The sequence below is a fragment of the Peromyscus maniculatus genome, chromosome 8, assembly GCF_049852395.1.
Source record: "Peromyscus maniculatus bairdii isolate BWxNUB_F1_BW_parent chromosome 8, HU_Pman_BW_mat_3.1, whole genome shotgun sequence".
Classification (NCBI taxonomy): Eukaryota; Metazoa; Chordata; class Mammalia; order Rodentia; family Cricetidae; genus Peromyscus; species Peromyscus maniculatus.
The window spans coordinates 64,082,100-64,096,854 of record NC_134859.1 but is presented as its reverse complement, the minus strand read 5'-3'; the positions used below and the strand labels follow the sequence as shown (position 1 = coordinate 64,096,854).

Here is a 14,755-nt window from a genome sequence, read left to right as displayed (position 1 = left end):
GGCAGGCCCTCCTACCGCCCTGCTCACTCCCAGCCCTCTTCCCTAGATCTTGAAACAGAACAATACTCGACTCGAGAGCCGAACTCAGCTGGTCACCATGTGTCACATGGGTCCCAAAGTCTTCATGAATTGTGCTGGCTTCCTCAAGATCGACACTGCCTCTCTGGGGGACAGGTGATACCCTCTGCTTAGACAGGCCAGGAGCAATTCCTTGGGCATTGATTTGGGGTGTCAGGGAATTAGGCCTTTGAAAGGGCCCCAGGCCAATTGAAAATAGGAAATGTTTTAAAGAAAAGGTAAGAAGTCGCCCCTGACCTATGGAAAAGATGAGTTGTGAGGCTTTTTCATCTGAGAGGGAGACACAGAAGCCACAGCATGGTCTTTAAAGGAGAAAGTGTCAGGTTGTGCTCAGGGTTTGTCAGAGCCACATGAAGCTGGGAACAGTAAGCAAGGGGCCATGGGAAGAGAGCGTGGGTCTGAAGAGGTTCAGGACGGGGAGAGAGATTTGTTCTGTTTTAGCATGGTGGTACTGAGACTTCACTATTGACCTCTTCCTCTCCAGAAGTTATCAACTCAGTCTTTGGAGGATCTTTTCCACGGGCACATAGCTCCTCATTCAGTAATGGAAGTCAGTGGGGAAATAGGCTTCAAGTTCTAAAACTCCATTTTCCACTCAGCTTTGCTGTAACACTCCACGAATAACATAGGCCCATGTGAGTGCACGGGCGAGACCAGCCTGGGAAGGCTTTATGGGGGAAAACAGCTGCAGCAAATTCTCCGAGGTTTACCCCCTTCTTGTTTTATATTATGACTCATAAGTTCACTATATAAAATTCAACAGAAAGAACTATTATACAGAAAGTGGAAGTCCCCCATAATTCCACCCCCCAGAGAAAACTGCCATAACAGTTTTTATGTATACTACAATTTCTAAATTTTATTTTTGCTATGCATTTACTAACTACTCATTTACTTCAAAAATGAGATCACATGGTTCATAGTGTTTTGCAGTGCATTTTTCACGTATCAGTATATCATGGCCATCTCCCCATGTCAGCAAACATAAATTTACTTCATTCTTTTTAATGGCTGTATAGTATTCCATCATGGAGTACCCTGGTTTACCCAGCCAGTTCCACATTGGTGGACATTTGGGTTGTTAACTAATTGAAACTTCTGGTTTTATATCTTGCTCCATCTCTGCCTTTCCTCCAGCACTGACTCATACATTGAAGTCCTTGATGGCTCCCGAGTCCACCCTGAAACATATGAATGGGCCAGGAAGATGGCAGTGGACGCCTTGGAATACGATGAGTCTGCAGAGGACGCCAATCCTGCAGGAGCCCTTGAAGAAATCTTGGAAAACCCAGAGCGGCTGAAGGATCTTGACCTTGATGCCTTTGCAGAAGAGCTGGAGAGACAGGTAAGACTGTAAGCCCCGACAGGCAAGGACTCATCTCTGTGCAGCAGCTGTCCAGAGAAATCTAATACTATTGTGTGGGAGTCTTGACCCTCTCCTCCCTGCCTGTGCTGAGCTAGGTTTCTGAGGGAAGCTTTTAGCTGCTCATTAGTGAGCCAGGAAAGGGTCGGGTACTCTGACCTTAAAGTGAGAGGCAGGACAGAGGGAGAGGAGTGTGTGCTGTGCAGCCATTAATCCTCCTTTCCAGCAGCAGGGCTGTGTGCTGTCTCCTTTATACATGGGGTTTCCTGAAGCATGCGTGTTCTTTACAGAACAGCGTCCCAGGCCTGACTTGGAAATCTCCTTTATTGAGGTAGGAGCAGTAGCACACACCTATAATAAATAATCCCAGCTACTTAGGAGGTTAAAGCAGGAAGATCTCATGTTCAAGGGCAACTTGGACATCGTAGACACCATTGAGGGAGAAGGTGAGAGAAAGAAGTGAGAATTTTCTTCAGTAAATGTTGACACTAAAGAAAAGCACGGACAGGTGCAAACTGGCTGCCTCCTGTCCCTAAAATTCCCAGTAAGTCAGATTGAGGGCTGCAAGGCTTTTCCTAATGGACTTCTTCCCCAGGGCTATGGTGACAAGCACATCACACTGTATGATATCCGAGCAGAGCTCAGTTGTCGTTATAAGGACCTCAGGACAGCCTACCGCTCTCCTAACACAGAGGAGATCTTCAATATGTTAACCAAAGAGACGCCAGAGACCTTCTACATTGGTAAGTTATGAGGCTGTACTTGTACTCCGGAAATGGCATTTACTATGTGCACATAAACTGAAAATGATTGCAATAGTTAGTATAACACAGGTTTACAGGGTATAGTGGTGCACACCTTTAATTATCCCAGCACTGGGGAGGTAGAGGCAGGCAGATCTCTGAGTTCAGGGCCAGAATGATCTGCAGAGCAAGTTCCAGGATAGCTAGTGCTACACAGGGAAACCCTATCTCTAAAAACAAACAAAAGAAAGGTTTACACATCGGGTGAGGAAGACCAAGAGATCTTTTATCCTAGTTTGCTTTCCTGTTGCTGAGATAAAACACTGACCAAAAGCAGCTTTTGAGGAGGAAGGGCTTATTACATCTTACAAGTTAGAGTCCATCATTGAGGGAAGCCAGGACAGAAGCTTGAGGCAGGAACTTGAACAGACACCATGGAGGATTACTGCTTACTTTTACTGGCTTGCTCTTGGGCTCACGTTCAACTACCTGTCTTACTTACCTGGGGCTACTTGTCCAGGAGTGGCACTGTCCACAGTAGGGCTAGGCCCTCCTCTATCAGTTAGTGGCCAAGAAAATGTCCCCAAAGACATGTCCATGGACAGTCTAATAGAATAATTCCTCAGTTGAAGTTTCCTCTTCTCAGGTGTCTCTAGTTTGTGTGAAGTTGGGAAAGAATTCAAGGCCTAGACTGGAAGTCAGAATTGAAGTCAAGATCAAGTTAGACTTCTGTCCTTGCCTGTTGGCACAAACCCATAATCTCACCAACTGGGGGGGGGGGTATTGTAAATTTGGGAACAGCCAAGCTACAGAGTGAATTTACAGTAAGTTGGTGAGAATGGGTCTCAAATGAAAGGTAAAAGGAGGACTCGGGGTGTAGCTCCTTGTTGGAGCATTTCTGTAGTATTTGCAAGGCCCTGAGTTGAGTCCCCAACACTGACAAAATACAAATAAAGTTCTACTTCTAGCTTGCTCTGAGATCTTTCATTCATGGAGTTGGCTTACAGGAATCATTTCCCTGATAATCCCTGGCATTATCCTCCAGGATGAGGAAGAAATCAGTAGAGATGCCATAAGGCAGATGTTGTGTCAACAGGGTAGTGGGAAGGAATCAGCTCTCCCTTCTCTTACCCTGCCTTCTTTCCTCCAGGAAAGCTGATCATCTGCAATGTTACCGGCATTGCTCACAGACGCCCACAGGGTGAGAGCTATGACCAGGCCATCCGAAATGACGAGACGGGGCTGTGGCAGTGTCCCTTCTGCCAGCAGGACAACTTTCCTGAGCTCAGCGAGGTGCGTGCTGCAGCGCTCCTGTGGGAGTGAGCTCTTGAACTGAGAAGTCTGGTGCAGAGACACATGGGGGTGCTTTAGTTCATGCTCTCCCCAAAAGAGGACACAAAGGAAGGCTGAGAAGAAGCGAGTTACCGTGTGTCTCTCTCTCTCTCGCTCTGATGCAGTCCCTGTAACCTTGAACTCTTGCCCCACTTTCTGTCAGTCACTATAGCAAGTCAGGATTTGAGAATATGCATTTTCACCCACAGAGTAGGTAGGCAGTGCCTCATCCTTGTTTGAGGGTATGTGTAGGCTGTGTATGGTTTTTGTATTATCCCCACTCTAATTTTCCCTTTATTCTTCTAGGCATTGTGTACTTGCCTGCCCTTCTTTTCTTCTTCTTTTTCTTCTGGAGACTAGGTCTCATTATGTTATGTAACCTTGGCTTGCCTGGAGCTCACTGTGTAGATGAGACTGGCCTTGAACTCAGAGATCTGCCTGCCTCTGCCTCCTTAGCGCTGAAATTAAAGGTGTGCGCTACCACACCCAGCTGTCATGTTCTTTTCTAAAGTCGCCTAGCATTTTCTGGCTTCTCATTATTAGATCCACTGTAGCAAGTTCCAGTGTTCCACTCACTGTGGCAGAACAGAACAAAAGAGACCACAGTGGAGTTAGGAAGTCAGTCAGTTAAGCGTGAAAGGTTCATCTAATGGCCTTAGTGCCAAGCATTAAGTCAAGGAACTCTGGATGTTCACACTGTTCCTTGGTGGGTAGCTGATTGTATTTCCAGACTAGTGCCAAGCATCAGTGGTAGAATAAATTACAGCAATCTTAGATACCCTTTTCTGTTGGTGTGTGTGTTTTTTTAATTTCCTTATTTTATATATGTGTGTATACACCATAGTGTGTGTGTGGCAGTTAGAGGACATCCTGTGGGTTCTCTGCTACCACGTGCATCCCAGGGATCACACTAAGGTCATCAGGCTTGGTGGCAGGAGCATTTCCCCACTGAGTCACTTTGCTGGCTCCCTGACTATTATTTTTTCTTTTTTTTTTTTTTTTTTAAAGATGTATTCACTTATTTTAGATGTGACTATTTTGCCTGTATGGATATATGTGCACTATGAGGTGTACTTTGTGCCCTCAGAGGTTAGAAAAGGGCATTGTCCTTATCCCTGGAGTTACGACTGTTTGTGAGCCACTGTGTGGATGCTGGGAATTGACCCTAGGTTCTCTGCAAGAGCAGTAAGTGCTCTTAACCGCTGAGCCATCTCTCTAGTCTGCTCCCCTCGTCCCCGCCCCACATTACTCTTTTCTGAACACAGGAGCTCCAGAATCCTGACAATCAACCTGCTTTCTGTTCTTCAGGTCTGGAACCACTTCGACAGTGGTTCATGCCCTGGCCAGGCCATTGGTGTGAAAACGCGGCTAGACAATGGTGTCACCGGCTTTATCCCTACCAAGTTCCTCAGTGACAAGGTGGTGAAGAGGCCAGAGGAGCGAGTGAAGGTAGATGATGACTAGCCTAAGGAGTAGTGTACTCTCCAGCTGCCCCAGTTGGGCTTTCTAACTGGGGGCCTCCCTACCAGAAGTTAGGCTCTGTTCCCAGTGACTGCTGGTGGGGAGAGCAGAGAGGATTTAGAGTAACTGGAAGAAGCTGTGAGAGCATCTGAATGAGCAGTGGCTTTTGTCTGCTGCCTTTGTAAGCAGTTTTTGCTGGTTGCCAGCCCTCTGGGAGAGGGTTCCTTCCTGTGTGGGAAGCTGTGGTTTCAGCACATGGCAGGAAGTGAGACCCAGCATCGCAAATAAGAAAGCTCTGCCTGTTCTCCCGTTTAGACAGTGTTGCTCAGGAGATTTTCAAGGCTGGGTGTCGCAGCTCTGTCCATAGACTACCTCTGGGCTTCACAGCAGAACAGGGCCACACAGAAGGAGCCTCCAAATGAGAGCTTGGCAGTAAGTTGCCAAGCTCCCTCTGCCCTAGACATCGCCTGCAGCTGCCTGTCCTGGGCTCCAGCAGACACTCAGCGATATGTGTCCATCCGTGCTCTGTCCTCCACCCGTGTCGGGGAGGAGGAGGGACGCTATACACACACCGTTTTACACGGAAGTCAGAGAGTAGCTTTTCCAGAATTGATTCTCTCCTTCCACCTTGGGTTATTGGTTTGAATTGGCTGGTGAGGAGGTGGTTTTGTTTTGTTTTTGAGACAGCTTCTCACTTTGTAGGCCATTATAGACTCCGCCTACCTCTGCCTTCTGAGTGCTAGGATTAAAGGCATGTACCACGATACCCAGTTCTACCTCAGTTTTTATGGTTCCTCATCTGGCTTTTTATGAGGGTTCCAAGGATCAGACTCAAATCTCCATGCTTGCACAGTACCTTTACACACTGAGCCACGCCCCACCCCACCCCTCTCTATGTTGTCTCTAATCTTACAACTTCAAATACTCTTTTTCTTTTCAAAGGTAGGGTCTCATGTAACTCACCCTGGCCTCAAACTTGGTATGTAGCTGAGGAGGACCTTCAACTTCTAATCTCCCTGCCTCTACCTCCTAAAGGCTAAAATTCAAAGATAATATGCCATATCTGTTTTTATGTAGTGCTAGGAATTAAACCCTGTGAATACTGGGGAAGCAGTCTAGTAATTGAGCCATTTTTCCTAGAGAAATCTGAATGCCTTTAGGATCACCCAATCGGTGGCATGACTGGATCCAGATTTGCCAGATACAACTTGTACAAGAAAGTGTTTAATTGGAAGCTTACTTACAGTTTTAAATTGGTCCATGATCATTTTGGTGGAACGCAGTCAGGCATGACTCTGGAGCAGCAGGAGCTGAGAGCTTTTAGATCCTGATCCATAGGCAACAGGCAGAGAAAGACACTGGGCCTGGCCTGGGTTTTTGAACCCTCAAAGCCAATCCCAGTGAGATACTTCCTCCAACAAGGCCATGTTTCTTTCCTAACCCTTCCAAATAGTTCATTTGAAGACTAAGCATGCAAATATATGAGCCTGTGGGGGCCATTCTCAAACTCTACTCTGCCGTTTGGTAACTGGCTTTGAGCAAGTCCTACCTTTCTGTTTGGGCTTTGCAGTTTTTTGTTTTGTTTTGTTTTTTATCTGAAATAAAGCATTGGGCTAGATAGTCTTTGTCCCTTCCAGCTCACATGTTCTGTGGATCTAGGTGGGGATGACTGTTCACTGCCGTATCATGAAGATTGATATTGAAAAGTTCAGTGCAGACCTAACCTGCCGGACCTCAGACCTCATGGACAGGAACAATGAGTGGAAACTGCCCAAGGACACCTACTACGACTTTGATGCCGAAGCAGCCGACCACAAGCAGGAAGAGGACATGAAACGGAAGCAGCAGCGGACCAGTGAGTGCCCAGCCGTGGGCCTTGCTCCTGAATACAGCAGCCCACACTCGGGAACTTAGGCTGCCGTCTGTGTGCATCAGTTTCCAGGGCTGGGGGGGAGGGAGCAGTTCTATGGCACTGAGGCCCAGAGGCATGAAAGGCAAGCATGAGCAGGACTGGAACCCGGTCTCCTGACTTCCATTTTGCTGAACTTCATCTCCTCATACAGCCTAAAAACTGAGGTTGATAGCTCATTCACATCAGAGAAGCCAAGCCCAGAAAGTGTCCCAGAATCCCATAGCGAGCGGGTCAGAAGCTACCTATGGTTGTCCTGTTGCTATCAGCTCCTAACCCGTCACCTGGCCTGTCTGTCTCCTGCCCCCTTCAGCATACATCAAGCGAGTGATTGCACACCCATCCTTCCATAACATAAACTTCAAGCAAGCAGAAAAGATGATGGAGACCATGGACCAAGGAGATGTTATCATCCGACCCAGCAGCAAGGGTGAAAACCACCTAACAGTGACCTGGAAAGTCAGTGATGGCATCTACCAGCATGTAGATGTGCGGGAGGAGGGCAAGGAGAACGCCTTCAGCCTGGGAGCCACTCTGTGGATCAACAGTGAGGTGAGAGCTGGCCTGAACAAGTTCTTTCTGTTGCTTTCACCTGACAGTAACTGGCACATCATACATACTTTTGTTAGGCAGAGCATCAAAGCAGATGATTTTAGAATAAGTTACTAGCTCCTCACCCCCACCCCGTGTTTCAAATTTTAAAATAGCCCAGAGAGAACTATTGAGGAAGAGGAAAAAATACGTGTGTGTGTGTGTGTGCGCGCGCGCGCGCGCATACATACACATGAGGTCTCTTACCTATGTTCAGCAAGGAGAAATCCAAAGTTCTCCATTGTTCCTGAATACCAGGGAAACATTGACTTTATTCTGGTAAGCCAGTGTCTAGAATTTAATCAAACCAGCTGATAAATTGAGGGGATTTTGCAGTAGAGTGAGGTAGAAGTCAGTCTCTGCTGTCCAATCTCTTCAGGATGGGTTTATAAAGGGCAGGGAGTCTTAGCTCTGGATATGTCATGTGAGGTCTTAGTGTTCTTCCTATAGGAATTTGAAGACTTGGATGAGATTGTTGCTCGATATGTCCAGCCCATGGCTTCCTTTGCTCGAGACCTTCTGAACCACAAGTATTACCAGGACTGTAGTGGTGGGGACCGAAAGGTGAGTCTGAGACCCTCTGAGGGATGACATCTTCCAGGCTCCTAAGGGTGGACGCTTCCCCTTGAATGTGGGACTCAGTGGTGAAGGAAGTCTTTGTGTATTCACTAGTCTTTGTGTGCCAAGCATGCTACCATCCCAACCTGTCCCCTCATTCTACCCCCAGAAGTTAGAGGAGCTGCTCATCAAAACTAAGAAGGAGAAGCCCACCTTCATCCCTTACTTCATCTGTGCCTGCAAGGAACTGCCCGGCAAGTTCCTCCTGGGGTACCAGCCCCGGGGCAAACCCAGGTGAGCACTGGTGCTAAGAAGCTGCAGCCTGCCATTGGGGTCATAGATAAGCTAGAAGAGTCAGACCACTCTGGTTCTTTCTGCCTTCCTCTGTCCTCTTACCTATTCAGAAGAGAAGTGGTGGTAGAGATGGGGAGAGGTTCATGATGCACATATATGTCCAGGCTGTGGCCCAGCACAGAATCATATGCGTCATGAGAATTTTTTGTGGTTTTTGGTTTTGTTACTGCTGCTTTTTTTCCTTCCTTCCTTCCTTCCTTCCTTCCTTCCTTCCTTCCTTCCTTCCTTCCTTCCTTCCTTCCTTCCTTCCTTCCTTCCTTCCTTTGTAAGCTGATTGTGATGTTCTCAAGCATGAACTTTATAAAAGGCAGTGTTGTGTCGGTGTGAAAAGGTTGGACATGCCTGATAGAGACAAACAGCAGAGTCACCTAAGAAAGACACCCTCATCCACACTAGAACAGGAGTTCCCTTCACCGCCACTCCTGAGGCACTGCAGTGATTGGGAAGGCTCCCTTCTTCTTCTTTGCAGAATGTTCAGCACATGGTGGCTCACTGATGCCACAGTGTGTATCTCTTGTGTCCTACTGGGTGTGGATGTGGTAGATGTGTCTCCTGCTCTGTTCTCTTCCGTGTGCGACTGGCAGGCTGCTTTTCCTGAGGCATTCCTTTCCCTGCACCTCCCTAGCTCACCCTGTCCAGTTTCCTTAGGTTGATCGACTTAGGTCTGTTGGCCCGAGGATGTCTGTGCTCCAGCCTTGTGCTGGCCATGTGGGGTACATAGCTTGGACCATTTAGTGGGGCTCTGGGACTTTGTGGCACCTGGAACATCATGTTCTTTTTGAGATGCCTTTCCTACCACATCAGTGCCTTCTCTGGAAGGCACTCTAAGAGAGGCAGCCAAAGCCCTATGAGACTGTAAATGTCTCACAAAGACCACGTGAGGGGCTGGAGAGATGGCTCAGAGGTTAAGAGCACTGACTGCTCTTCCAGAGGTCCTCAGTTCAATTCCCAGCAACCACATGGTGGCTCACAACCATCTGTAATGAGATCTGGTGCCCTCTTCTGTATACATAATAAATAAATCTTAAAAAAAAAAAAAAACACGTGAGAAATTTGGGAACCTGGAACAATAGATAGAAAACAGTTTTTGGTTGAGATCCTGCAGTGATCTGCAGCTGGTTTGATTCCAGAGTGTTAGCACCTAGCCTTGATCTGCCTTTTGTGACTGCTACCTTTTGTGTCTGGTCCTTCTGTTTGAAGTATATAAATCTTATCTGAGGGTTTCCTAAAGATTCAAAGCCTATGCAAACCTGGTTATAAGAGGACTCAGCGGGCTGGAGAGATGGCTCAGAGGTTAAGAGCACTGACTGACTGCTCTTCCAGAGGTCCTGAGTTCAATTCCCAGCAACCACATGGTGGCTTATAACCATCTGTAGTGAGATCTGGCGCCCTCTTCTGGCAGCAGGTATACATGCAGGCAGAACACTGGTATACACAATAAAATTAATCTTTAAAAAAAAAAAGAGGACTCAGCAAACAGATGTCTGTAACTTTGGAATTCGCATTGGAATTGTCTCTTTGGTGAGCTTAGATGAGAGGTTTCCGTATATGGAAATTGACTTGCTAAAAGTGTGAATTGTATAACAATAAAAAAAAACCCTTTACTAAGCTATTGTCAGTCAATTTGCCAGAGGTTAACTTCCCTGCAGGTGCAGAAGTCTAGAATTCATCCTGGAGTGCCTCTGTTTCTTCTTTCCACGGACCTCATGAACCTAACACTGTGCACAACAGAGGTCTTGGCCATGCTTAGTTAGCATTGTCTCGGTTGCTGGCTCTTGAGTGAGCACAGCACTGTGTTTAGGTCTGATGACTGCCTTGGATACTTGAGACCGCCCTTTAGGCCTAGGGGCAGTTATGCCTGGTACAGTCACATAGGTGGTAAGTGCAGAACTCAAATTTAGAACTAGAACCAGGCATAAAGGTAAGGCCCATCCTCCTAGCCACTCTGCTGCCGTCAGAAGTAGTGAATGAGGGCAGACTTCTGGCAGACTTCTAGAGTGCTGAAGAATTCTCCCTGCTTCTCTGGAGCTGCCCAGCGAGGCCTCTTCCCACCTCATGTCCTGTAAGCTTGGTCTCCTCTCAGCTGTAGCATGCGGTCTTCAGGAAAGACATCCCATCTCCAGGGCAGCCTCAGCTCACAAGGCCACTGCCCCTGACCCTTGATGGTGCTGTCATGTGCAGCCTCCCCGTTGTCCCCCTCCTCCAGCATCCAGTACGGCTGTGTACATGGTTGACACTTACTTGGTCACTTTCTCACAGGTGGCCACAGGTGAAACATCGTGACCGAAAGCAAGGGGATGGGTTTATTATATCAGAGTTCATGGAAGGAAGGCAAGACAGGAACTCAAACAGGGCAGGATCCTGGAGGCAGGAGCTGATGCAGAGGCCATGGAGGAGAGCTGTTTACTGGCTCACTCAGGCTGCTTTCTTACAGAGCCCAAGACCAGCCCAGGGGAGGCCCCAGTGGATTGGGCCTTCCCACATCAATCACTGATTAAGAAAAAGCCCTACATGCCTATAGCCTGGTCTTATTTTTTTTTTTAAGATTTATTTATTTATTTTGTATACAGTGTTCTGCCTGCATGCCAGATCTCATTACAGATTGTTGTGAGCCACCATGTGGGTGCTGGGAATTGAACTTAGGACCTCTGGAAGAGCAGCCAGTGCTCTTAACCGTTGAGCCATCTCTCCGGCACCACTACAGCCCAGTCTTATGGAGGCATTTTCTCAACTGAGGCTCCCTCCTCTCCAGTGACTTTAGCTTGTGTCGAGTTGACATAAAACTAGTTAAACAAGCAATATCTAATGCTTGTTTCCTTACAAAATCTCAGGATAGAATATGTCACGGTGACTCCTGAAGGATTCCGGTACCGGGGCCAGATCTTCCCAACTGTGAATGGGCTCTTCAGGTGGTTTAAGGATCACTATCAGGACCCTGTGCCAGGTGAGTTCTGCTGTACCCGTCCTTGGCTGTGCTGAGAGGGACACGGTCCTGGCTCAGGAAGGTGAGGTCAGTTATGGGTCAGCTGCTTGGCCCCGGCTCCCGCTCTGAGCACGGGGAGGCTCCACCCACTGGCTCTGCAGCTCCTCTTCCACCCTCTCCTCTCTGACTTCGTTGTGTTTGTTGTGTTTTTTGAGACAGGGTTTCTCTGTGTAGCCCTGGCTGTCCTGGAACTCTCTCTGTAGACCAGGCTGGCCTTGAACGCACAGAGATCCACCAGCCTCTGCCTTCTGAGTGCTGAGATTAAACCTCTTCTGACTCTTGAACTGGGAAGCCAGAGTAGCTTTCTTGAGGAACAGAACTGACTGCATCTGTTTCTTACAGGCATCACTCCCAGCAGCAGCAGCAGGACTCGGACCCCTGCTTCTATCAATGCTACCCCAGCCAACATCAATCTTGCAGGTGGGGTGCTTGGGGCTGCGACTTGTAGGGCAGTAGGGAATTGAAGGGATTTACACCCTAACTTGACCAACCATGTGTTTGCAGATCTGACACGGGCTGTGAATGCCTTGCCCCAGAACATGACTTCGCAGATGTTCAGTGCCATTGCTGCTGTGACAGGGCAGGGACAGAACCCCAATGCCACGCCAGCCCAGTGGGCGTCCAGCCAGTACGGCTACGGTGGCAGTGGAGGCGGCAGCAGCGCCTACCATGTATGTGTTTTCGGGGAATTCTTCCTAACAGGGAGGGGGGAGGGCATCATCTTTACCTACCATGTATGTGTTTTCAGAGGATTCTTCCTGACAGGGGGCGAGGGGAGGGAGCAATCGTCTTTACCTACAGATTCAGATGCTGTAGACACCTTTGGCCATGCCCACCACCCGGAGCTTCCTGTGCTCAGGCCTAGGAACCGTCTCTTAACAGATGTTCCTTATCTCCAGCACATTTGACAGTGAAGGGAGTAAGAAGGGAAGGGCCTGTCCTTTGCACAGAGCCTTGTGGGATATCTGGAACCCTCACGTAATCTGAGGTGTTAAAGATTGGTGGACAATTTTGTATGCTGATGCTACCCTTGCTTTTCTTTACTCTCCCAAATAAATACCACTTCTGGTGGGTCAGCTGGGAAGCACTGTTCACAGCCAGTCTCATGGCCTGTCAGAGATTCACAATGAAGTCAAGCAAGCCCACACCCTACCCTTATTTCTGTCCACCCCTCTTTAGGTATTCCCAACGCCAGCCCAGCAGCCGGTGGCCACACCACTAATGACCCCCAGCTACTCCTACACGACCCCAAGCCAGCCCATTACCACCCCACAATACCACCAGCTCCAGGCCAGCACCACCCCACAGTCTACCCAGGCCCAGCCCCAGCCTTCCTCCAGCTCCCGACAACGGCAGCAACAGCCAAAGTAAGTCCATGGAGAGGGGCGCACACAGGCGGGTTACTAGTGTGTGTGTGGGGGGGGGGGGGGGGGCGGGTGCCATGTGACCTGAAGACTTAGCAGAAGCAGACATTCTGTGTCTTCTTAAATGCCAAGACCTAGGAGATGTGCCCATGGACAATGGGTTCTGGGGAAGAATGGGAAAGCAGGAGAGAGGCTGCTTCCTGTACGAGTCAGGTTCCTTCTGTAATCTCTGCTGTGACTGGGGGGAAGGCCCTTCTCACAGATCACAGAAGAACCTAGTCTCTTAAGGCCCTTCCTTTCTGCTCCAGGTCCAACAGCCATGCAGCCATCGACTGGGGCAAGATGGCCGAGCAGTGGCTACAGGAGAAGGAGGCAGAACGTCGGAAACAGAAACAGCGGCTGACCCCTCGACCCTCTCCCAGCCCCATGATCGAAAGCACCCCTATGTCCATTGCTGGCGATGCGACCCCACTCCTGGATGAGATGGATCGGTAGGGGGCCTGTTCCTCGGACTCTGGTTACCTCTGAGGCTCCAAGAGGCCTGGCCACCCACAGCCTCACTCCCTGCCCCTCTTTTTTTGTCCATAAAGTGGCATGAAATGACATTCTCTTTAATGGTCAGCCTGGATGGGTGGCAGGCTGGATGGCCTTGTGAGCTGGTGTGCACCAAGGAGCAGTTCTCCCACTCCAGACCTGTGCCAACCACCTGTCCTGGGACCAGGCTGAGAGGGAGGAGAATGGAAGTGGAGCAGTCTGTAATCTCCCTGGAAGCCATTTTTGAGTTTCTGCCCTCACCTGACACAGGCTAGAATGGGGCGTCAGGCTCGACTTGTACATGTCCCCAGCCTTCATGGGGAGACAATGCTATTTATTCAGTTTGAGGCAGGCGGGAGAGGAGGGTCCTGATGTCAGTGCTTTGGTGACTGTCAAAGCAGGACTGTGGGGGACATAAGGAGCAGTGTTGACCTGCCAGCCCTGCCTACCTATCCTCATCTACCCACGGCCACCTGCTTCTCACCTGTCATTTGAATAAACAGTGTTTCTACAGAGCACTTGCCGAGGCCTCTCTCCAGCTCCCTGCTCTGAAGGGTTGCTTCAAAGCAGTATGAAACTCCAAAAATTTCCCCTCATAATCCGTCAGAGGCCAGGATTCAGATTGCCTGTGGTCACCTTCCTGCTCTGAGCCCCATGACCCTGTGTGGACTTCTTACATCTTTTGTTAGCTGTGTTGAGGTAGAGTCTCGAGCACAGGCTGGCCTTGGAGTTACAGTAATCCTGCTTCTGCCTCCTGAATGCTAGAATTGCAGGAGTGACACACGTGTGCTTAAGGGTTTTCTGGTTTGTTTTTCTTGGTTTTTGGTTTTTCGAGACAGGATTCTCTGTGTAGCCCTGACTGTCCTAGAACTCACTCTGTAGACCAGGCTGACTTCGAACTCAGAGATCCACCTGCCTCTGCCTCCTGAGTGCTGGGATTAAAGGTGTGTGCCACAACCCCTGGTTAATTTTAATTATGCATGTGCATGTGTGGGTGTATTCACAGAAGACCAGAAGAGGGCTTTGGCTCCCTTGAAGCTCGAGTGATAGGTGGCTCTAACCACCATGCATGGGTATTGGGAACTCAGGTCCTGCTTCTGTCTTAGCTTGGCTGTCCCAAGAGGTGACAACACACATAGGGCAATAGGAAATGCTGGGCCGGGGCCACCAAACCCTTGTGGTGTTCTCATCTTCTCACACAGTGGAGAAAAGTAAATCTGTGAGCCCCTGGGCACCCCTTCATTTCCCAGCTGTGCCTTGGTCCCTGACAGCCGCTGAGAAGTCAGTTCTCTGCCCAGAATGGGCCCCTCACCTGCTCACCCTCAGACACGCAGGCCATGGGAGAGGGCTGTTTCCCACCCCCCGGCTCAGGATCAGCTAGCCCCCTGGCTCTGCTTCCTTCCGCCGCCTTCTTTAGACTGTGTGTCTGGTTTCCCCGTTCTTCACACAGGCTTCATCTCCTGGTGATTCAGTGTGGGAGAGTAA

The 14,755-nt window shown here is 49.0% G+C and overlaps 1 protein-coding gene across 1 annotated transcript in view; it reads left to right on the top strand.

Moving 5' to 3' along the window:
- Positions 1-13,788, top strand: part of Supt6h (SPT6 homolog, histone chaperone and transcription elongation factor) — a 39,861-nt gene extending 26,073 nt beyond the window's left edge. The window contains exons 24-37 of the mRNA XM_006977467.4: positions 47-174; positions 1,216-1,423; positions 2,037-2,184; positions 3,335-3,477; positions 4,825-4,965; positions 6,637-6,832; positions 7,200-7,438; positions 7,928-8,041; positions 8,205-8,329; positions 11,221-11,333; positions 11,715-11,792; positions 11,877-12,043; positions 12,552-12,739; positions 13,045-13,788. Of these exons, the coding sequence (XP_006977529.1) occupies positions 47-174; positions 1,216-1,423; positions 2,037-2,184; positions 3,335-3,477; positions 4,825-4,965; positions 6,637-6,832; positions 7,200-7,438; positions 7,928-8,041; positions 8,205-8,329; positions 11,221-11,333; positions 11,715-11,792; positions 11,877-12,043; positions 12,552-12,739; positions 13,045-13,231 (2,175 nt within the window). The 3' untranslated portion in view covers positions 13,232-13,788. The remainder of the gene's footprint in view (positions 1-46; positions 175-1,215; positions 1,424-2,036; positions 2,185-3,334; positions 3,478-4,824; positions 4,966-6,636; positions 6,833-7,199; positions 7,439-7,927; positions 8,042-8,204; positions 8,330-11,220; positions 11,334-11,714; positions 11,793-11,876; positions 12,044-12,551; positions 12,740-13,044) is intronic.
- Positions 13,789-14,755: the final 967 nt, after the last annotated feature.